General features: G+C 43.9%; 1 protein-coding gene across 1 annotated transcript in view; it reads left to right on the top strand.

The window, feature by feature from the left end:
- Positions 1 to 15,885, top strand: part of pkn3 (protein kinase N3) — a 53,896-nt gene extending 38,011 nt beyond the window's left edge. Inside the window, exons 18-23 of the mRNA XM_070863681.1 lie at positions 6,694 to 6,756; positions 7,574 to 7,650; positions 10,547 to 10,689; positions 11,259 to 11,366; positions 11,489 to 11,569; positions 13,787 to 15,885. Of these exons, the coding sequence (XP_070719782.1) occupies positions 6,694 to 6,756; positions 7,574 to 7,650; positions 10,547 to 10,689; positions 11,259 to 11,366; positions 11,489 to 11,569; positions 13,787 to 13,987 (673 nt within the window). The 3' untranslated portion in view covers positions 13,988 to 15,885. The remainder of the gene's footprint in view (positions 1 to 6,693; positions 6,757 to 7,573; positions 7,651 to 10,546; positions 10,690 to 11,258; positions 11,367 to 11,488; positions 11,570 to 13,786) is intronic.
- Positions 15,886 to 23,330: the final 7,445 nt, after the last annotated feature.

The raw sequence follows: 23,330 nt of genomic DNA, 5'->3' as shown, positions 1-23,330 counted from the left end.
CACCCCCCCACTCTCTCTCTCTCTCTCTTCTCTCTCTCTCTCCACCCCCCCCCTCCTCTCTCTCTCTCTCTCTCTCTCTCTCTCTCTCTCTCTCTCTCTCTCTCTCTCTCTCTCTCCACCCCCCCTCTCCTTGCTTCCTCCTTCTTCCCACCCTGCCCCCTTTCCTTCCTCCCCCCACACCCCCCCCCCCCCCCCAACAAATGGCGGTCTTGCCAATGATGTCCACATCCTAAATGAATATTTTTTTTTAAGGTTTTGCATCTATATAGCACCTTTCGTGATCACAAGACATCCCAAAGTGCTTTGCAGTGCAGCACTCCCTCAGTACTGCACTGGACTGTTAGCCAAGATTTTGTGTTCAGGCTTGTGGAGTAAATAAAATCAACTCCAGGAAGCATAAAATAAATGTTATTCATACAAACATGAAAAGAAAGATGAGAAAAATCCATTGGGCTCATCAATGCTCACCCCAGCCACTAATATTACAATAATAGTGGAATCTTGTGCACCATCCTTCCCAACCACGAGTAATTCTAATTCAAGAAAAAGAAACCACTGAACAATTTCAGAGGCGGTTGCTCCCTGAGTCCACAGCAAGCTGCAGAAGACTATGGTTATCTAACGCACACCCTCTTGATACACGGCAGTGTCTTCTGTCAGGAATGTGCCACAGGACTTCTTAATGCCATGTGGGAATTACTAGATGCTTCCCGCAACGGGGATGACCACGTGCAGGAAGTGTCTCCAGCTCCTACAACTCGAGCGCTGAGTCTCGGAGTTTGAGCGAGGACTGGAGGCACTGAGGAATATCCAAGAGAACGAGAGGTACGTGGATAGCTCGTTTCAGGCGTTGGTCACCCCACAGATTAAAAGGGTACAGGAGGATAGGGAATGGGTGAATGTCGCACACGAGTTATGGCGAGGCATATTCTGACTACTGGCGAGGGCGGTGATGCCTCTGGGGAGTGCAGCCAGGGCCAAGTTCACAGCACCGTAGGTGGCTCAGCTGCACAGGGTGGGAGGAAGAAGACGGGAAGGGCTATAGTGATAGGAGATTCAATAGTTCGGGGAGCAGATTGGTGCTTCTGCAGCAGCAAAAGTGACATCAGGATGGTGTGTTGCCTCCCTGGTGCAAGGGTCAATGATGTCACTGAGCGACTGCAGGGCATTCTGGGGAAGGATGGGGAACAGCCAGTGGTTGTGGTCCACATTGGTACCAATGACATAGGTAGAAAGAGGGGTGAGGTCCTGAAAGCTGAGTTTAGGGAGCGAGGAGTAAGATTGATAGCCAGGACCTCAAAGGTGGTAATCTCGGGATTACTGCCAGTGCCCCGTACTAGTGAGGGTAGAAATAGGAAGGCTAGTCAGATAAATACGTGGCTGGGACATTGGTGTAGGAGGGAGGGCTTTAGTTTCCTGAACAATTGGGACCACTTCTAGGGTAGGTGGGACCTGTACAAGTTGGACAGGTTACACCTCAACAGAGATGGGACCAATGTTCTCGCGGGTGGTTTTGATAGTGCGGTTGGGAGGGCTTTAAACTAGCTTGGCAGGGGATGGGAACCCAGGAGAGGGCTCTGAGCTAGTTAGAGTGGGTGAGAGCTCAGATGAACAGAACCCCAAGAAAGGATGCAAAAGGCAGGAGGCAACAGAGCAGAGTAGCACTGGGTTAAGTGTAAGCCACAAGGTGATAGGAAGGGACAATATGAATAAATGTAGAGAGGCTGCAGGAGGGGTCAAAACTAAAAACTCATGGTTTAAAAACTAGTATTAAAACACTTTACCTAAATGCACGCAGCATTTGAAACAAAGTAAATGAGTTGACGGCACAAATCATTACAAATGGGTATGATTTGGTGGCCATTACTGAAACGTGGTTGCAGGGTGGCCAAGACTGGGAATTAAACATACAGGGGTATCTGACAATTCGGAAAGATACACAAGAAGGGAAAGGAGATGGGGTAGCTCTGTTAATAAAGAATGATATCAGGGCAGTTGTGAGACGATATTGGCTCTAATGAACAAAATTTTGAATCATTGTGGGTGGCGATTAGAGATAGTAAGGGGAAAAAGTTACTGGTGGGCGTAGTTTATAGGCCCCCAGATAATAACTTCATGGTGGGGCGGGCAATAATCAAGGGAATAATGGAGGCATGTGAAAAAGGACGGCCGTAATCATGTAGGATTTTAACCTACATATCGATTGGTCAGATCAAATCGCACGGGGTAGCCTTGAGGAGGAATTCATAGAATGCATACGGGATTTCTTAGAACAGTATGTTACAGAACCTACAAGGGAGCAAGCTATCTTAGATCTGGTCCTGTATAATGAGTCAGGAATAATAAACGATCTCCTAGTAAAAGATCCCCTCGGAATGAGTGATCACAGTATGGTTGAATTTGTAATACAGATTGAGGGTGAGGAAGTAGTGTCTCAAACGAGCATACAATGCTTAAACAAAGGGGACTACAGTGGGATGAGGGCAGAGTTGGCTAAAGTAGACTGGGAACACAGACTAAACGGTGGCACAATTGAGGAACAGTGGAGGACTTTTAAGGAGCTCTTTCATAGTGCAAAACAAAAATATATTCCAGTGAAAAAGGGCAGTAAGAGAAGGGATAACCAGCCATGGATAACCAAGGAAATAAAGGGGAGTATCAAATTAAAAACCAATGCGTATAAGGTGGCCAAGGTTAGTGGGAAACTAGAAGATTGGGAAAATTTTAAATGACAGCAAAGAATGACTAAGAAAGTAATAAAGAAAGGAAAGATAGATTACGAAGGTAAACTTGTGCAAAACATAAAAACAGATAGTAAAAGCTTTTACCGATATATAAAATGGAAGAGTGACTAAAGTAAATGTTGGTCCCTTAGAAGATGAGAAAGGGGATTTAATAATGGGAAATGTGGAAATGGCTGAGACCTTAAACAATTATTTTGCTTCGGTCTTCACAGTGGAAGACACAAAAACCATGCCAAAAATTGATGGTCACGGGAATGTGGGAAGGGAGGACCTTGAGACAATCACTATCACTAGGGAGGTAGTGCTGGACAGGCTAATGGGACTCAAGGTAGACAAGTCCCCTGGTCCTGATGAAATGCATCCCAGGGTATTAAGAGATGGCGGAAGTTATAGCAGATGCATTCGTTATAATCTACCAAAATTCTCTGGACTCTGGGGAGGTACCAGCGGATTAGAAAGCAACTAATGTAATGCCTCTTTTTTTTTTTAAAAAAGGGGGCAGACAAAAGGCATTCGATAAGGTGCCACACAAAAGGTTACTGCGGAAGATAAAGGTAGGCGGAGTCAGAGGAAATGAATTAGCATGGATAGAGAATTGGCTGGCGAACAGAAAGCAGAGAGTCGGGATAAATGGGTCCTTTTCCGGTTGGAAATCGGTGGTTAGTGGTGTGCCACAGGGATCGGTGCTGGGACCACAACTGTTTACAATATACATAGATGACCTGGAAGAGGGGACAGAGTGTAGTGTAACAAAATTTGAAGATGACACAAAGATTAGTGGGAAAGCGGGTTGTGTAGAGGACACAGAGAGGCTGCAAAGAGATTTAGATAAGTTAAGCGAATGGGCTAAGGTTTGGCAGATGGAATACAATGTCGGAAAATGTGAGGTCATCCACCTTGGGGGGGAAAAAACCCAGTAAAAGGGAATATTATTTGAATGGGGAGAAATTACAACATGCTGTGGTGCAGTGGGACCTGGGGGTCCTTGTGCATGAAACTCTTTTTGGAGTTTATCTGCAAAACAAAACACATTAAACCGTGCCACCCGACCTGGGTGACACACCAGACATTTACAAGGCCCTTTTTTTCCTTTTTTTGGGTGTTTTTTTTTCTCTTTTTTTGTTTTTTTTTTGGGCACTAAAATCACAATTTTTCCCCAGTGCCCCCTATAAAAGGGAAGGGGACACTAAAAACACCGGCAATTAAAACAAATTAAACTTTAAAACGTAAAATCAAATTAAAATTTGGTTGCCGGGCGTGATGATGCACTCCAGTCCCTCCGGTGCCCACCTCTCGCGGAAGGCCGCGAGCGTACCGGTGGACACCGCGTGCTCCATCTCCAAGGACACCCTGGACCGGATGTAAGAGCGGAAGAGAGGCAGGCAGTCAGGTTGAACGACCCCCTCGACCGCCCGCTGCCTGGACCGGCTGATGGCACCCTTGGCCGTGCCCAGGAGCAGTCCTACGAGGAGGCCTTCGGACCTACCCGCTCCCCTCCGCACAGGGTGCCCAAAGATCAGGAGAGTGGGACTGAAGTGCAGCCAGAATTTCAGGAGCAGCCCCTTCAAATAATGGAACAGGGGCTGCAACCTTGTGCACTCAATAAAAACATGGAACACGGACTCCTCCAGACCTGCAGAAATTGCAGGCGGCCTGGGAGTCCGTGAACCGGCTTAAAAATTTGTTGCACGGCACTGCTCCGTGCACCACCCTCCAGGCCAAGTCCCCGACGAATAGTGGGAGGACCCCTGCGTAGAGTGCCCTCCATCGGGGACCCCCGCCTCCTCCGGACGGCAAGATGGTACGCCATGGCGTGTCCGGACGGCAGGCGAGGATGGCAAAGTTGAGAGTGTGCAGGAGCAGCCCGTACAAGAAACCCCTCCGCGCGGAACTGAAAGGCACGGAGGGGATTTCCCCGAGGCGGCTCAAGTTGTGAGGCGCCGAATCCCGAAAAGTTAGTTTGCAGGTGCAGCAGGTAATCAGGAAGGCGAATGGAATGTTGGCCTTCATTGCGAGAGGGATGGAGTACAAAAGCAGGGAGGTCCTGCTGCAGCTGTACAGGGTATTGGTGAGGCCGCACCTGGAGTACTGCGTGCAGTTTTGGTCACCTTACTTAAGGAAGGATATACTAGCTTTGGAGGGGGTACAGAGACGATTCACTAGGCTGATTCCGGAGATGAGGGGGTTACCTTATAATGATAGATTGAGTAGACTGGGTCTTTACTCGTTGGAGTTCAGAAGGATGAGGGGTGATCTTATAGAAACATTTAAAATAATGAAAGGGATAGACAAGATAGAGGCAGAGAGGGGAGACTAGAACTAGGGGGCACAGCCTCAAAATACGGGGGAGCCAATTTAAAACTGAGTTGAGAAGGAATTTCTTCTCCCAGAGGGTTGTGAATCTGTGGAATTCTCTGCCCAAGGAAGCAGTTGAGGTTAGCTTATTGAATGTATTCAAATCACAGATAGATTTTTAACCAATAAGGGAATTAAGGGTTACGGGGAGCGGGCGGGTAAGTGGAGCTGAGTCCACGGCCAGATCAGCCATGATCTTGAGTGGCGGAGCAGGCTCGAGGGGCTAGATGGCCGCCTCCTGTTCCTAATTCTTATGTTCTTATGTTCTTATGTTTAATGAACTGTAGCATAATCATACTTCTTACAGCTGTCAGTAACTTGTTCAAAAGAATGACAGCTTTCTGATGGGAGAAATATTTTCTGGCACCTACCCTAACTCTTGCCTATGTATTTTTAGGCATGTCCTTCAATCCCATTTTTATTTTATCTATATCCAATAACTTTTAAAAACCTCCCTGACCTACACCTGTTTTTCTTTGGTAAGTCACCCTAACTCTCTAAAGTTTATCCTTGTAACAGTTAATAGTCAGGTGATAAATTGGTAACCAGAACTAACAAAAATCTGTTGCCTTACTGACTGAGAAAAATAAAGATGAGATGAAATGATTTAGATATCTAAGTGACTAAGTTGGGTTATGTTCCCTCACATTCAGGGTTGGAAGGGTGATCTGATTGTGTTAGAAATAATGAAGAGAAGTCACAATTTAGTGAATGGCGATTGCTGCCTAGTAGGAGAATCCAAAACAAGAACATTAAATTCAAACATAAAAAAATTCTTCAAATAAAGGATTGTGAAAATCTGGAATGCATTACTCACAAGATCTTGGATGTAGAATTAATTGAGATGTTTAAAAGATATGTACTTAGAATAAGGCTATGGCAAGGGGATGGAGAATTAGGATTAAAATGCTTCTTCAACAGCTCCTCCCAAACCCATGACGACTGCTACCTAGAAGGACGAGGGCAGCAGGTGCATGGGAACACCACCACCTGCATACTGACTTGGAAATATATTGTCTCTTCCTTCATCGTCGCTGGGTCACAATCCTGGAACTCTCTCCCTAACAGCTCTGTGGGAGCACCTTCACCACACGGACTGCAGCAGTTCAGGAAAGCAGCTCACCACCACCTGCTCAAGGGCAATTAGGGAGGTGTGTGGGGGGCCTGGCCCATCCGCCTCCATGGCACGAACCTAGTATTGCAGTACTTCCAGGAACGGTGCAGTGGCTCTAGGCCTTTTGGCTGGGAGCATTGGCGCAGAGTGATCCTTGATGTGTGCGGGGTGACCTCTGGCGTTTGTGGTCTGACAAGATGATCTGACAGAGAATTGGAAAGATTGGCAACGAATTAAAAAAAATAAAAAATAAATGCTGGCCAGCGATGCACACATCCCATGAACTAACTTTTTTTAGATGATGAGCTCCAAGACATTCAATCATTAGCCTGAATGATCTATAATTTTTCCTGTGACTTTGCCCAATCTTGTCTTAATTGTCAGTCGGATGATGAGTTTGGCAAGTATCTGCATTTATTATTGTAATCAAATTATCGTTGGTTTAGTGAATGATCTGATTAATTTGTTGTATTTCTCCAGGTTTTATGCCGCTTGTGTTATCCTGGGATTGCAATTTCTACATGAGAAAAATATAGTTTACAGGTAACCATTGCTTAAATACACTGATGATCTTCACTAGCTTAGTCATTTTCAAAGAATTTGTACATAAAGGTGAGCTTAGAAACTGCTTCAATAAAATACTGGACACTCATTCTGTATGACTGAAAGTTCACACTTTAGCCTTGGCTGCTATTTTCTGTCATTGAGTGACTCTTGGGAATTCCAATCCCAGCTACTAGAAGGCGGGATCTGTGGCATGCAGGAACTCTGTTGAACCGGAAAGGGTGGGGAGGGCAAGAGAAGAATAAAGATGACCAGTTCCATTGTGTCCGCTTCACATGAATGTGGGAAGCTCTGTGAACCAACTCGCCTTATTCGGCTGGCTGAGGTTGAAAGTGACATTGATGGAAATCTCTAAGACTCTTATTTATACAAGAAAGAAAAAAGACTTTCCTGTCTACAGAGCCTTTCACAGCCTTGTTACATCCCAAAGCATTTACAGCCAATGTTTTGAAGTGTAGTAACTGTAATGTAGGAAATATAGCCTCTTTTGAGACAAGTGTATGGAAACTTGCTATTGGAGGATTTGCAGGTCTGAATCTGCATCTGATTTTTACTGTCCATTACAGTATGTTGTGCCTATATTTTAACAGTACAATCAGCATGTTTTTAAAAACAAATACATTTGCTTCTATTCGTATTTTCAACGATTGCAAATTGCCGCACCGCTGCGAATATTTTACGAGCAAGTGATTGCTTGAAGACTTGCCAAGTAACCAAATGCTTCACTTCTACCTGCAGTGTAATAAACATAACTGAGTGTGGATCTCTCTCTGATTTTTGCTTCCGTTTCTCGCAGGGATCTGAAGTTGGACAATTTGTTGATGGATGCTGACGGTTATGTTAAAATTGGTGACTTTGGGCTCTGTAAAGAAGGTAAACTTCCCATTTCCCTTGAAGTAAGCCGTGTTAAATAATGGGTTGTTTAATGTAGAGTTCTGACGATGGGTATGTGCCTGAAACATGACTGGCTCTTCTCTTTACAGATACTGACCCTCCAGCTTTTTCTGTTCCTCCATTTTCATTTTTGGTCTATCAACTTCCTCAATTGCCCAGTGAGTGGAGGAGCCACCCAGTGTAGCATTAGTTCCATTCTCATTCTCGGTTAGTTGATCTCTAGGTGTTGGATGGGAAGAGCATCGGGCTTGACTGCGATGTCCCCCATAGTTGAATGGACAGGCACCACAACTATCCAGGTTCGGAAATGAGAGATGGCTGTGTGTAGTGAGGTACCAGAGGGCCGTCGGATCACACCACCCCCCCCAGCAAGAGTCGGTGACTTTTAAGAGAAGGGAGGAAAATTGAAGGATACTTTGGGATGGGAGAAAAAAATAAGCTTTATAAATAGAGGCATACAGTACAAAAGCAAGGATGATGTGACAAACCTTTATAAAACATTGGTTTGGCCTCAATTGGAGTATTGTCACATTGTTGCTAAAGTGCAGTGCCCAGAATTGAATGGCTTTAGTGAGTATGCAGAAAAGATTTATAAGAATGGTTCCTTGGATGAGGGACTTCAGTTATGTGGATTGACTGGAGCAGAGAAGGCTGAGCTGAGATTTGATAGAGGTGCTCAAAATCTTGAGGGGTCTGGATAGACAGAGAAACTGTTCCCATTGGAGGAAGAGTCGAGCACCAAAGGACACAGATTTAAGGTGATTGGCAGAAGAACCAAAGGCGACACGAAAAATAACTTTTTTAACCAGCGAGTGGTTATGATTTGGAATGAGCTGCCTGAAAGGGTGGTGGAGGCAGAATCAATCATGGTTTTCGAAAGAGAATTAGCCAAGTACCTGAAGGGAAAAAAATTGCAGAATACGGGGAAAGGGCGGGGGAGTGGGACTGGCTGAAGTGGTCTTGCAGAGAGTCAACACTGGCTCAACTGGTCGAATGTCCTCCTGTGCTGTAACTATTCTATGATTCTATATTAAAATAATGCACTTGCTTGAAAAGTTGTAAAAGTTACAGGAGAGAATTACATCAACAAAGTAAAAAATAAACTTGTAAGAATAGAAAGAGATGAAGTTGATTTGGATCCAGATCAAAGGCTGACTTTGAATTCTAGCTTTTAGCTTATGTTTGTGCTTTTCATTTGCTGGCTGACACTTTCCCTGTCCTCAGACAAACCACTAGATGGAGCTCTTTACAACAGATGGTTTCTCTGGGGTGGGACTTTTGGCAGCCTCTGTCAGATGGTCAGCAGATGACAACTGTGGCTCACGCTGTCTTGTTCACTAACCGACAGGACCAAACCAAGGGGTGACTCCAGCAAAAACTGCTGCCTCTCAGCAACACTTCCTTCTGGCAGCTGAACACTTTAAAATATATATTGTTCACAGGATGTGGGCGATGCTGACCAGGCCGGCATTTATTGCCCTTGAGAAGCTGGTGGTGAGCTGCCGCCTTGAACCACTGCAATCTGTGTAATGAAGGTGCTCCCACAGTGCTGTTGGGGCGAGAGCTCCAGGATTGTGACCCAGTGACAATGAAGGAATGGTGATATATTTCCAAGTCTGGATGATGTGTGACTTGGCAGGGAACCTGGAGGCAGTGGTGTTCCCATGCGCCTGCTGTCCTTGTTCTTCTAGTTGGTAGAGGTCGTGGGTTTGTGAGGTGCATGATGTATGCTTTTTTTTTGTGGGTGGGGGGGGGGGGGTGGGAAGGAGGGAGACTCCTGAAACTTGCTCAATTACCTTCAGGGCTTAGAGGAATTTCGCAGGGATTTTTGCTAATTTGGCCAAAGTTTTGCTTTTCCTGGGGCAGTGATGGTGTATGTTATATCCTGCTAGGACAGATTTGGCTGTATGGACCTGCTGGACTTTTCCTGTTCTGACGAAAGGTTCATCAACCTGAAATGGTAACTCTGTTTCCCTCTCCACAGATGCTGCCTGACCTGTGCTTCCAGCATTTTCTGCTTTTATTTCAAATTTCTAGCATCCGCAGTATTTTGCTTTTGGATGTTTCCTGTGTTTTCTTTTGTAACTGTGACATTTCTTCTTTACTGTTTTAAAAGGAGTGTGTTGCAATATGTTGCTGCTGTATCCCTGTGCAGTTGCACACGGCCTGTCTCTGTATTGTGATTCAACCAAAGGAGCAGTTCTTGATCCCAGCTGTCCTATTGTGGGAGGAAGTGAGTGGACCCCACAGGATCACGGAAAATACAAGAGCCGAGTACACCAGGCTGGATGCTTTAGGAGCAGGACTCCTTCCTGTCCTGTTAGTCAGGAATTGTGCAAGAAAATGGCAACCAAAGACGGGAAATAAAATATTATAACTTCAATTACACAAAATCATGGACTAGTACATCACAGGAGGAGCAGATTCGGCCCATCAAGTCTGCGCCGGCTTTCGAAGAACAATCCAGTTAGTCCCACTCCCCCACTCAATCCAGTTAGTCCCACTCCCCCACTCTTTCCCCATAGCCCTGCAATTTTGTTTCTCCTTCAAGCATTTATTCAATTCCCTTTTTGAAAGCTGCTGTTGTATCTATATCCACCATCTATCAGGCAGTGCATTCCAGTTCCTAACCACTCGTTGCCTAAAATAGATTTTCCTCATGTAATCTCTGGGTCTTTTGCCAATCTCACCTCAATGATGCCCAAATGAAGGTTTATGTCACACTGGAGTGATTCTCAATTTTTTATATATGCTGTTGAAGGAATAACTACCTGAGACTGTGACCCTCCTAGACTGCTGTCGTCTTGTATACATGTGAATGCTGTGACCTACAAGTCTCTTTGTAATACAGTAATTGAGACGTGTCTGTTTGCAGGAATGGGCTTTGGCGATCTCACAAACACGTTTTGCGGAACCCCAGAGTTCCTGGCTCCGGAAGTGCTGACTGAGACCTCGTACACACGAGCGGTTGACTGGTGGGGTCTGGGCGTCCTCATTTATGAAATGCTGGTGGGAGAGGTGAGATCTTCGACAGTTCCTAGAGCAGTGTGCTGTGCAGGTTAATAGCTGCTGGAGGCCCATTTCCCCATGCCAGGTTTCCGATTTCAGCTGCGGGGAGGTGCTGAGAACAGCGTTGGCCTGAAAGTGTGCCTCCCAGTGCCTGTCTCTCACGTCTACAGGCTGTTTGTAAAGCATAGGGCTGGGAGCATCTCCTGGCTGGCAAAGAAAGGGGTAAATAAATATATATTTTTAAAGTCTTGCAAGTGAACTTCCATTAAATCTAAAGGAGTGCTTTGGAAAAACATTAAGATTGAGAAGGCAGGTAGATGATCTGCTCCAGCTCTCTGACAACGCCAGAGGAGGTTGATTTGCTCTCGGTTTAAATAAATTATTTTCCTTCCCTTTTGGCACATTTATAAATGAAACTGGTCCGTGATGAAACATGGAGTAAAGAAAATGGAAGGTTCCCGAATTTCCGTTGCCCAATGCATCACTGCACTAATTTGTTTGCACCACTGGGCCTCGTCCATCCACTCGATCTTAATATAATCTGGAAGATGGTTCAGTGTGCGTTTGGTTACTTGCAGTGCCCCTTTCCGGGAGATGACGACGACGAGGTGTTTGATACCATTGTCAACGATGAAGTTCGCTACCCACGATTCCTTTCAACAGAGGCCATTTCAGTCATAAGAAAGGTCAGTCCAACAGGATTGCAACTCTTTATTTGTGGACAGCCTATCAGAAGAGAAGGTTAAAAGAAATAAAAGTTACACAAGGAGTTTCATGTGACATTTTTATCTCCCCTCCATTGTTCCAGCTTCTGAGAAAGAATCCCGAATGCCGTCTGGGAGGTGGTGAACAGGATGCAGAAGAGGTGAAAAAGGAGCTGTATTTCAGGGTGAGTTATTTACAATGGGTGAGGGGGGGTTCCCAGCTTGCCAACCTTTTGGAACTCAAGAATTGCTTATAACCAACCCCCAGTTACTGGTTATACAGACACAGTAAGTAAGAAGTAGCAAGACACTTTTTTTTTAAAAAAGCTCTTTTTAATATATGTTACTGACTTGGATATAGGAGGCATAATTTCACAACACTTGGAAATGTAATAACCAATGAGGGGGACAGAGCAGACTTCAGGAGAACATGGACAGACTGGTGAAATGGGCAGATACCAGGCAGATGAAATTTAATGTGGGGAAGTGTGAAGTGATGCATTTTAGAAGAATGAGAAGAGGCAGTATAAACTAAATGGTACAATTTTAAAGACGATGCAGGAACAGCGATCTGGGGGTTCACGTATTGCAGAGCTACGGGGAAAGCAGCAGGGGAGTGGGACTAATTGGATAGCTTGACAGCTGGCACAGGTATGATGGGCTGAATGGTCATCACCTCTGCTGTTCGATTCTGTGACACCTTGGGTGAACTGTTGGTTCAGGTGATGTAGCACCATGTGATGGGGTGAAAGGGTGTGTGGTTGCTTCTGCCATTTCCCAGCATGGTGTGGCATCTTGGGGAAAGTACTGACTGGGGACCATGCAGGAAGGAAGGGTGAGGTTTGCAGGCAAGTCACCCAATCTGCTTTTGCTCACCTTGTAGGTATCTAGCTCTCGAGTAGGTTTCCATGAGCCAAATAAATAAACAAACTAGACAAATGTTTCAGAAAGAAAACATTGTCTTTATTAATAGAGGAATAGAGTACAAAAGCCAGGATGTTATGCTAACTAACCTTTTCTAAATCACTTGTTAGGCCTCAGTAGTATTGTGTTCAATTCTGGGCACCACACTTTAGGAAGGATGTCAAGGCCTTGGAGAGTGGGACTGAGGGGCTTCAGTTATGTGGAGAGACTGGAGAAGCTGGGATTGTTCTCCTTAGAACTGAGAAGGTTAAGAGGAGGGTTGATAGAGGTGTTCAAAATTATGAATGGTTTTGATGGAGTAAATAGGGAGAAACTTTCCAGTGGCAGAAGGGTTGCTAACCAGAGGACACAGATTTAAGATCATTGGCAAAAGAACCAGAGGCAACATTAGGAAACTTTTTTTTTTATATGGCAAATTATGATCTGGAATGTGCTACTTGAAAGGATGGTGGAAGCAGATTTAGTAGTAACATTCAAGAGAGAATTGGATAAATACTTAAAGGGAAAAATTACAGGGCTATAGGGAACGAGCGAGGGAGTGGGATTAATTGGATAGCTCTGCCAAAGAGTCGGCACGATGGGCGGAATGGCCATCAATGGACATGATTCTAAAAACAAAACACTGTAGATGCTGGAAAAAAGTTTCAAGATGTAACAGGTTTTAAGCAAGTACAGAGGTGGGGGAGGGGAGGAAGGAACAAAAGTGAAGGTCTGTGATAGGGTGGAAGGCAGGAGAGACTAAATGACAAGGGATGATGGTGCAAGGCCAAAGAGGGTTGTAATGGGACAAGTAAAGGAACAAAAGGTCGGTCTCGAAGCTGTAAATGGCAACAGCAGAACCGTTACCAGCACCTGCTCTCTGCAAAAATGGGAGCAGTGGTTATAGAATCATAGAATAGCACAGAAGGAGGCCACTCAACACATTGAGTCTGCGCAGGCTCTTTCAAAGACAATCCAATTAGCCCCACTTTTTCCCCATATCCCTGCAATTCTTTCTCCAAGTATTTATCCAATTCCCTGTTGAAGGCTACTATTGAATCTGTATCCATCATCCTATCAGGCAGTGCGTTCCAAATCCTAACCACTCGTTGCATAAAGATTTTTTTTCTCCTCTCCCCTCTGGTTCTATTGCCAATCACCGCAAATCTGTGCCCTCTCGTTAATGACCCTGATAAATTGTTGAACTGAGTCCAGCAGGTTGGAAAATGTTTTTAAGATTTTTTTTTTTTCCTACTAGTTGTGCATTTAATCGGGGAAGGGGATTTTGTCCACTATCCCTGTAATTGGTAGTGGCATATTCCACACAAGTCAGAGCACCTGGTGGGTAATGCTGCTATGTCTCACCATTTTATACATGTGCATCGTTGCAGTATGTTGAATGTAATTTGATGTCTTTGTTTTGGTGTGTAGTTTCCATTTATTGAAAAAAAAAATTCACCTAGAACTCAGGCATCCTCATCTGTAACTTTGTCCCACAGGAAGTGGACTGGGAGGCCCTGTTTGCTCGAAGAGTAAAGCCGCCATTTATCCCAAAAATAAGTGGCCTAAACGATGTCCGAAACTTCGATGAAGAGTTCACTGCCCAGAAACCAGTCCTGACGCCGTCCTGTGACTGTCAGCCACTAACTGCACAGGAACAAGCAATGTTTGAAGGGTTTGACTATGTGGCTGACCTCTAATAAGGTGATTGGCTTGCGCTGGGCTCCCATGTGCTGACGTGCCATACCTCATGAGAACACTGACTGCTTGCAATAGGGCGAACCGAGGTCTTGTCGCTGCGAACCTTAAAACATTTGCTGCTCGCTTCCATGGTGAATTGAATGGTGATTTAATTTCTAAGGTGACCAGAATACTGGGCCTCAGAGTTTCATTCTATGAATGTATTTTATTTCCTTTCCCGAATCAATGTGTGAACTTTACCATTATAGGGAATAGATGACATGATCCATTAATTTGGAAATGAACTACACCGTAGCAGTGGGAAGGAGTGACTCCCAGAGTAACAGGTGGACTTGTATTGAGATAAATTAAATCATAATGTTAAATTCAGGACAAACTGAAGGATTGCTAGGTCAGGTTTTTATATATTCAGATGTCCATCACTGGCCTCCAACTTAAAGTGCACTCAAGTGATTCTGCAAAGGAGCTTCCTGTTCCAAGCACTTTTTACACAATTTTGATTTTTTTTTTGGTCTGGGAAATGGTTGTGATAAATTGCATGCACACCTCTCCCTCACCCCGCCCCCCTCCCCCCCCTGCCACTGCCTCATCTCACCGTCCTCCTCCTTTCATCCTCAATCTCCTAAAGCTTCCATCATTGTTGGTCTGCGATCAGAGATACAAGAGATCTTTCTCTGGGGCAAGACTGGCCTGGTCAATTTTCCTCCCTCCATGTACAGTGCCATGCAGTGCAGTGAGGACCGGGCCAAATCGGCAATGATTGCCAGCAACTTTGCACATGAATCGGGAGGATTTGAAACCTGGTAACCACAGTAAAATGTCACATGGTCAGTTATAAAATTTACTGTTTTGTCTAGGTGGGGGTTAAATAATTGAGGAGTTTGTTCACTTCATCTCTCCCTGTCCACCACCTGCAAATTGGGAAGTGTCTATTTCAGCCTCCTTTTTATTCTCCTATTTGTTTCACTCTGGATAGATTCAAGTAGCCTTTTAACTTATTTTGTGTTGGTCTCTTTTGTTGCACCACGTACCTTCCTGAGCGAGAGGACGGGCTGGAGAGCTGCACCCAGGCTCCTGTGGATGCTTCAAGGACAGTTGGACTGTATCCCAGTGACTGACTTTCCTTTCCCCCTCTGTGGGAAATGTGTCTGGCCTGTCTCCACATCAGTTGAGTCCAAGAATTGCATCTGATCGTTGTTAAAGCTCCAACTCACTGCTGTGGCTTGCCTTCTAACTCCTGCTGGGTATGTTCATTATATACCTTGGCTATGTAGGGGAAATAAGTCATTTTAAACTATTGCACTTAACTTTAAACACTCCTTATGTTTTTAATTAGTTTCTAAAACATGTTTATAAACTAATCAAAAGTGAGGCAGAGGAAGATATCAGCACTGATATTAGAATGACCCGAGATTAACATGCAACAATAATGGAGGATGTGATCCAAGCTTTCACCATATCCATGTTTTCTGATCTCGACTCTCCTGTGAGTGGAAGATTAGGTACCTGCCAGGGAAGAAAATCTGAGGCAGATTCATCCTTGGGCTGCTGTTAAATACTCCCATTGGCAGAGGCTTGGGAGGAGGTTTCTGCTCTGCCCTGACCTTCTAGCCACAGGTGATGTGTTGTCCTGAGGATTAAAAACATGTCATTCTGAAAGCCAGGAGTACTGCTTAAATATGAAGGAAACCTATCCAGCTATTTGCTTAAACAATATACTTTATATTTAGATCTATAAGATTAATTTTGTATGAAAAACACTATGGAGATTGATGGGAACTTGGTTCATTTTATGTGATGAAGCACAGAACATTGTTCATATTTATTAATGTAACTTATGGCTTGTATTTTATGACAAATTTAGTATAGTAAAATTAAAGAGAATTAGCCAAGCATTCCCGAGTTACTCTTCATCTCTATTTCCAAGCCTATGAATTTATCTGCAGCTACACACGTACAGTAAAACCCAGGGAAATAATACTCTGGAAAATGTCTCTGACACACTCGGGTGATCAAAACCAGACCAGGTGTTATCTATAAAGATGTGATCTCTGCCCCATTTTAAGAACAGATCCAGCTGCCTCTTGAAGGCAGAGAGTCTGCAGAGCACCCACCTCACCAGCCGGCAATACATTCCAGAGGCTCACTGCTCTCTGGGGAAAAGAAGAACTGCCCAATATCCAGTCTATTCCTAAGCTCATGTCTTGAGGTCCTCCCCATTCTGTGAAACTGAAATAATCTCATGCTATCCAGCCCTTCAATTATTTTTATAGACCTCTCCAGAGTTGCATCAATTGCCAGCAGCAGAAGATATCAAAATATGAAGTATGATGTTTGCACTGTTATCATCCTTGACATACGTCACTGACACCAATCCCGCCATCTTCCTTCCAATGTCTCCTCTGGAATCCATTGCCAAGGCATTGCACTCTTCTGGTTCCACTCTTGCCTGACTCAATGCAAGCACTACAGTGCTGCCAATGGCTTCTCTTCTCTCATGTACTCTTCCAGTGTATCCCGAGGTCAATCCTTCGCTCCTTCCTCTTCACTATCAACGTGCAATCCCTCGCAGACATTATCCAGACTCTACTTTGACACAGATTGGCTCAAATTTTATATTCATATAAAAATGGCATTTCATCTAACTTGAGTTGTATCATGCGAGTTGTGCTAGTTATTGAAAACTCTATTCTCTGACCACAAAACTGTATTTGTGGATAAAACTATTAAAAAGCAAATGACTTTTTTCAAACAAACTATAGTGAGAATTTTAAATTCTTTTTAATCAATATTTTTCCCAGAACATAATTTGATAACAGCTCAGTGACAGTATAAGATTCCAGTCCAAAAATAAAACAGTCCAATATTTGAATAAGAATATAATCAACCTGTTCATGAAGTTTTTAAAAATAATTAAAGACTATTATAAAAGTATCAGTCATGAAAAAAATATATAACCTGTGTAATCTGCATTCTAACCAATGATTTAATTTAGAATCCCCTCCCTCTCCCTTTCTTTCCCTTTAAATTCTGAAAGGCTAGACAGTTCTCGGACAGATTTATCAGAATATATTTTTTGCCAATAGATTAATAATGGGGAGGATTGCTCTATTTTCAATGCAGCAGATATGTCCTTTCTGTTGGCTGAATTGTATTGTTAATTATATCATTATGGGGTGAGTGAGTTGTAATTGCCCTGCTCTCCTAGCTGATGAGCTATTTAGAGACATTTGGAAAGAGGTGACATGATAGGTCCAAGTCAGCATGGATTTGTGAAAGGGAAATCATGCTTGACAAATCTTCTAGAATTTTTTGAGGATGTTTCCAGTAGAGTGGACAAGGGAGAACCAGTTGATGTGGTATATTTGGACTTTCAGAAGGCGTTCGACAAGGTCCCACACAAGAGATTGATGTGCAAAGTTAGAGCACATGGGATTGGGGGTAGTGTACTGACATGGATTGAGAACTGGTTGTCAGACAGGAAGCAAAGAGTAGGAGTAAATGGGTACTTTTCAGAATGGCAGGCAGTGACTAGTGGGGTACCGCAAGGTTCTGTGCTGGGGCCCCAGCTGTTTACACTGTACATTAATGATTTAGATGAGGGGATTAAATGTAGTATCTCCAAATTTGCGGATGACACTAAGTTGGGTGGCAGTGTGAGCTGCGAGGAGGATGCTGTGAGGCTGCAGAGCGACTTGGATAGGTTAGGTGAGTGGGCAAATGCATGGCAGATGAAGTATAATGTGGATAAATGTGAGGTTATCCACTTTGGTGGTAAAAACAGAGAGACAGACTATTATCTGAATGGTGACAGATTAGGAAAAGGGGAGGTGCAAAGAGACCTGGGTGTCATGGTACATCAGTCATTGAAGGTTGGCATGTAGGTGCAGCAGGCGGTTAAGAAAGCAAATGGCATGTTGGCCTTCATAGCAAGGGGATTTGAGTACAGGGGCAGGGAGGTGTTGCTACAGTTGTACAGGGCATTGGTGAGGCCACACCTGGAGTATTGTGTACAGTTTTGGTCTCCTAACCTGAGGAAGGACATTCTTGCTATTGAGGGAGTGCAGCGAAGGTTCACCAGACTGATTCCCGGGATGGCGGGACTGACCTATCAAGAAAGACTGGATCAACTGGGCTTGTATTCACTGGAGTTCAGAAGAATGAGAGGGGACCTCATAGAAACATTTAAAATTCTGATGGGGTTAGACAGGTTAGATGCAGGAAGAATGTTCCCAATGTTGGAAGTCCAGAACCAGAGGTCACAGTCTAAGGATAAGGGGTAAGCCATTTAGGACCGAGATGCGGAGGAACTTCTTCACCCAGAGAGTGGTGAACCTGTGGAATTCTCTACCACAGAAAGTTGTTGAGGCCAATTCACTAAATATATTCAAAAAGGAGTTAGATGAGGTCCTTACTACTAGGGGGATCAAGGGGTATGGCGAGAAAGCAGGAATGGTGTACTGAAGTTGAATGTTCAGCCATGAACTCATTGAATGGCGGTGCAGGCTAGAAGGGCCGAATGGCCTACTCCTGCACCTATTTTCTATGTTTCTATTAATAGGGGAAAAGATGGGGATTTTAAGATACACAATTGTTTAGCAATACAGTAGCTCAAATCTACATTAAGGGGTTATACATCCAGGGTTGTACCATTCCATTTGGAGTCAAACAATTATAGGGGATAAACACGAAATGAGCAAGTCCATTTATTATTGCATTATTGCACCATTCCCATTTCTGCCAATAGAGGCAATGAGCTGGGGTGATGCTGCCTCCTGATGGCAACAGGTATGAATGCAATGGAACTTGCACCACCACCCCCACCCAAATATCAGCCTCATTCATCTGTACCTCAGACTATCTTGTTTGTAATGTCACAAGAGATCTGCTAGCTTACATTTTAAAATGGTACAATTTAATTCATAGAGACTAAAATAATGTATAATCTCCACTGTTTGCATGGAAAAGCAGTGACTATCACCACAGTGTCTGAAATCAGATGATAAATCTGAACAATTTGATCCCTGCATTTGCACCATGCATATTGTAGATCCATCACTGCTATTTTTGAGATTGGGATGTACAGGAACAATTTGAGGCAGATACAATCATACTTCACCAAATTCCCATTGGTCGTGTTCATGCTTGAATTTAACAGTGACAAACTAGCCAAATGCCCGAGGTGGAGAGAATTAAATATTTGCTGGTGACTCACCAATAGCTCATTACTGGGCGAAATGCACTGACCAATTTTCTCTGATCTTGCGGTTCTGGATTGAAAAAACAATGGAAACTCTACTTGTGTACAATGCTATATTTTGAATTTCAGTGCAGACCTTCTCAACTACATGAACCCGTTTACTTGCGCAGCAGCAGATTGAGGTAAGATTGCATTGCTTTTTAAAATGAATAAATTTGCAGGGAGGAGTGGATGAGTAATCTGAACAAATCACATTCATAAAGGCAAAGTTAGTGCATCGTAAAAGGACTACATTGTACATCATCAACTTGCATTTCTATAGCACCTTTAATGTAGTAAAACATCCCCAGGTGCTTCATAGGAGCTTAAAGTTTGACACTGAGCCACATGAGATCTGAGGGCAGGCTTGGTCAAAGAGGTAGGTTTTTTAAGGAGCATCTTGAAGGAAAAGAGAGGTTTAGGCAGCTGGAAGCACGGTTGCCAATGGTGGAGCAAAGGAAATCGGTGCTGCACGAGAGGCCAGACTTGGAGTGCAGAGACTGGGAGGGAGTGAGCCCATGGAAGAATATGAAAATACCTTGAATGCACTACCTGAAAAAGTGGTGAAAGCAGATTCAATAGTAACTTTCAAAAGGGATTTGGATATATACTTGAAAAGGAAACATTTCAGTTGAAATTCCATCAGGGTTCATTCAGCAGTTTGTGCTTAGCACATCATGGTACTGAAGAGACAGCAGGAACCAAATCAAATCAAATCGCACGGGGTAGCCTGGAGGAGGAATTCATAGAATGCATACGGGATTGTTTCTTAGAACAGTATGTAACAGAACCTACAAGGGAGCAAGCCATCTTAGATCTGGTCCTGTGTAATGAGACAGGAAAAATAAACGATCTCCTAGTAAAAGATCCTCTCGGAATGAGTGATCACAATATGGTTGAATTTGTAATACCGATTGAGGATGAGGAAGTTATGTCAGAAATGAGCGTACTATGCTTAAACAAAGGGGACTACAGTGGGATGAGGGCAGAGTTGGCTAAAGTAGACTGGAAACAAGGACTAAATGGTGGAACAGTGGAGGACTTTTAAGGAGCTCTTTCATAGTGCGCAACAAAAATATATTCCAGTGAAAAAGAAGGGCGGCAAGAGAAGGGATAACCAGCCATGGATAACCAAGGAAATAAAGGAAAGTATCAAATCAAAGACCAATGCGTATAAGGTGGCCAAGGTTAGTGGGAAACTAGAGGATTGGGAACATTTTAAGTAACAGCAAAGAATGACTAAAAAAGCAATAAAGAAAGGGAAGATAGATTACGAAGGTAAACTTGCGCAAAACATAAAAACAGATAGTAAAAGCTTTTACAGATATATAAAACGGAAAAGAGTGACTAAAGTAAATGTTGGTCCCTTAGAAGATGAAAAGGGGGATTTAATAATGGGAAATGTGGAAATGGCTGAGACCTTAAACAATTATTTTGCTTCGGTCTTCACAGTGGAAGACACAAAAACCATGCCAAAATTTGCAGGCCACAAGAATGTGGGAAGGGAGGACCTTGAGACTATCACTAGGCGGGTAGTGCTGGACAGGCTAATGGGACTGAAGGTAGACAAGTCCCCTGGTCCTGATGAAATGCATCCCAGGGTATTAAAAGAGATGGCGGAAGTTATAGCAGATGCATTCGTTATAATCTACCAAAATTCTCTGGACTCTGGGGAGGTACCAGTGGATTGGAAAGCAGCTAATGTAATGCCTCTGTTTTTAAAAAAAAAAGGGGGCAGGCAAAAGGCAGGTAACTATAGGCCGGTTAGTTTAACATCTGTAGTGGGGAAAATGCTTGAAACTATCATTAAGGAAGAAATAGCGGGACATCTAGATAGGAATAGTGCAATCAAGCAGACGCAGCATGGATTCATGAAGGAGAAACCATGTTTAACTAACTTACTGGAATTCTTTGAGGATATAGCGAGCATGGTGGATAGAGGTGTACCGATGGATGTGGTGTATTTAGATTTCCAAAAGGCATTCGATAAGGTGCCACACAAAAGGTTACTGCAGAAGATAAAGGTACGTGGAGTCAGAGGAAATGTATTAGCATGGATAGAGAATTGGCTGGCTGGCTAACAGAAAGCAGAGAGTCGGGATAAATGGGTCCTTTTCCGGTTGGAAATCAGTGGTTAGTGGTGTGCCGCAGGGATCGGTGCTGGGACCACAACTGTTTACAATATACATAGATGACTTAGAAGAGGGGACAGAGTGTAGTGCAACAAAATTTGCAGATGACACTAAGATTAGTGGGAAAGCGGGTTGTGTAGAGGACACCGAGAGGCTGCAAGGAGATTTGGATAGGTTTAGCGAATGGGCTAAGGTTTGGCAGATGGAATACAATGTCGGAAAGTGTGAGGTCATGCACCTTGGGGGGGGGAAAAAAAACAGTAAAAAGGAATATTATTTGAATGGGGAGAAATTACAACATGCTGCGGTGCAGAGGGACCTGGGGGTCCTTGTGCATGAATCCCAAAAAGTTAGTTTGCAGGTGCAGCAGGTAATCAGGAAGGCGAATGGAATGTTGGCCTTCAGTGCGAGAGTACAAAAGCAGGGAGGTCCTGCTGCAACTGTACAGGGTATTGGTGAGGCCGCACCTGGAGTACTGCGTGCAGTTTTGGTCACCTTACTTAAGGAAGGATATACTAACTTTGGAAGGGGTACAGAGACGATTCACTAGGCTGATTCCGGAGATGAGGGGGTTACCTTCTGATGATAGATTGAGTAGACTGGGTCTTTACTCGTTGGAGTTCAGAAGGATGAGGGGTGATCTTATAGAAACATTTAAAATCATGAAAGGGATAGACAAGATAGAGGCAGAGAGGTTGTTTCCACTGGTCGGGGAGACTAGAACTAGGGGGCACAGCCTCAAAATACGGGGGAGCCAATTTAAAACCGAGTTGAGAGAGAATTTCTTCTCCCAGAGGGTTGTGAATCTGTGGAATTCTCTGCCCAAGGAAGCAGTTGAGGCTAGCTCATTGAATGTTTTCAAGTCACAGATAGATAGATTTTTAACCAATAAGGGCATTAAGGGTTACGGGGAGCAGGCGGGTAAGTGGAGCTGAGTGCACGACCAGATCAGCCATGATCTTATTGAATGGCGGTGCAGGCTCGAGGGGCTAGATGGCCTACTCCTGTTCCTAATTCTTATGTTCTTAACCACACGGTGTGCTCACTACACATGCAGAGTTTCCTGGCTGGTCAGCAGTCTCACTGGGGATTAGTGTTGCAGCCAATGTTGGATATGTAATGGAGAACAATCCTCATGGGTAATCCCTCTCCCTCTTTCCCCATTGGTGACTGATCTTTATAAAAAAAGAACTTGCATTTATATAGCACCTTTCATGACCAACCTCAGGATGTCCCAAAGCGTTTTACAGCCAATGAAGTACTTTTTGAAGTGTAGTCACTGTTGTAATGTAGGAAACACGGCAGCCAATTTGTGCACAGCAAACTCCCACAAACAGCAATGTGCTAATGACCAGATCATTTTTGTTATGTTGATTGAGATTGGTCAGGACACTGGGGATAACTTCCCTGCTCCTCTTCGTCCACCTGAGAGGACAGACGGGATGGCACCTCTAACAGTGCGGCACTCCCGCAGCACTGCATTGGAGTGTCAGCCTAGATTTTGTGCTCGTCTCGGGAGTAGAACTTAAACCCACAAACTTCTCACTCGGGCTACCCGCTGAGCCACGGCTGCCATAAGTCCTAATTCCTGATTTCTGCAGCAGTTCAAATTCCACAACTTCTACAAATGAACACAGCATATAGATTCACCTGCCTAATATGGTCCAGTGGGTTTTGGTACATCCAGGTGAAAATCTATAGAAATTTTGGAAAAATATTACACTTTTTAAGGCCTGGGCAAAGGTTAAATATCAGCAAAGGAGTTGCAGGGTGAAATATTATGATTCAAGTGGACAGCAAAATAGTCCCTAATTTCTAACTATCTAAATGTTAAACTGTTTAATACTTCAGAACATCCAAAAAAATAGGAGCGGCTCCTATTTTATTAAAATGTAGTGCATTTTGTTCGATAAATGAGCAATCAGTGCACATTTAATCTTTGAGTGCAGTAGTGTTAATAAAGGATGATCT

Source organism: Pristiophorus japonicus, chromosome 20 (assembly GCF_044704955.1).
Source record: "Pristiophorus japonicus isolate sPriJap1 chromosome 20, sPriJap1.hap1, whole genome shotgun sequence".
Taxonomy (NCBI): domain Eukaryota; kingdom Metazoa; phylum Chordata; class Chondrichthyes; family Pristiophoridae; genus Pristiophorus; species Pristiophorus japonicus.
This window is presented reverse-complemented; position numbering and strand designations above follow the sequence as displayed.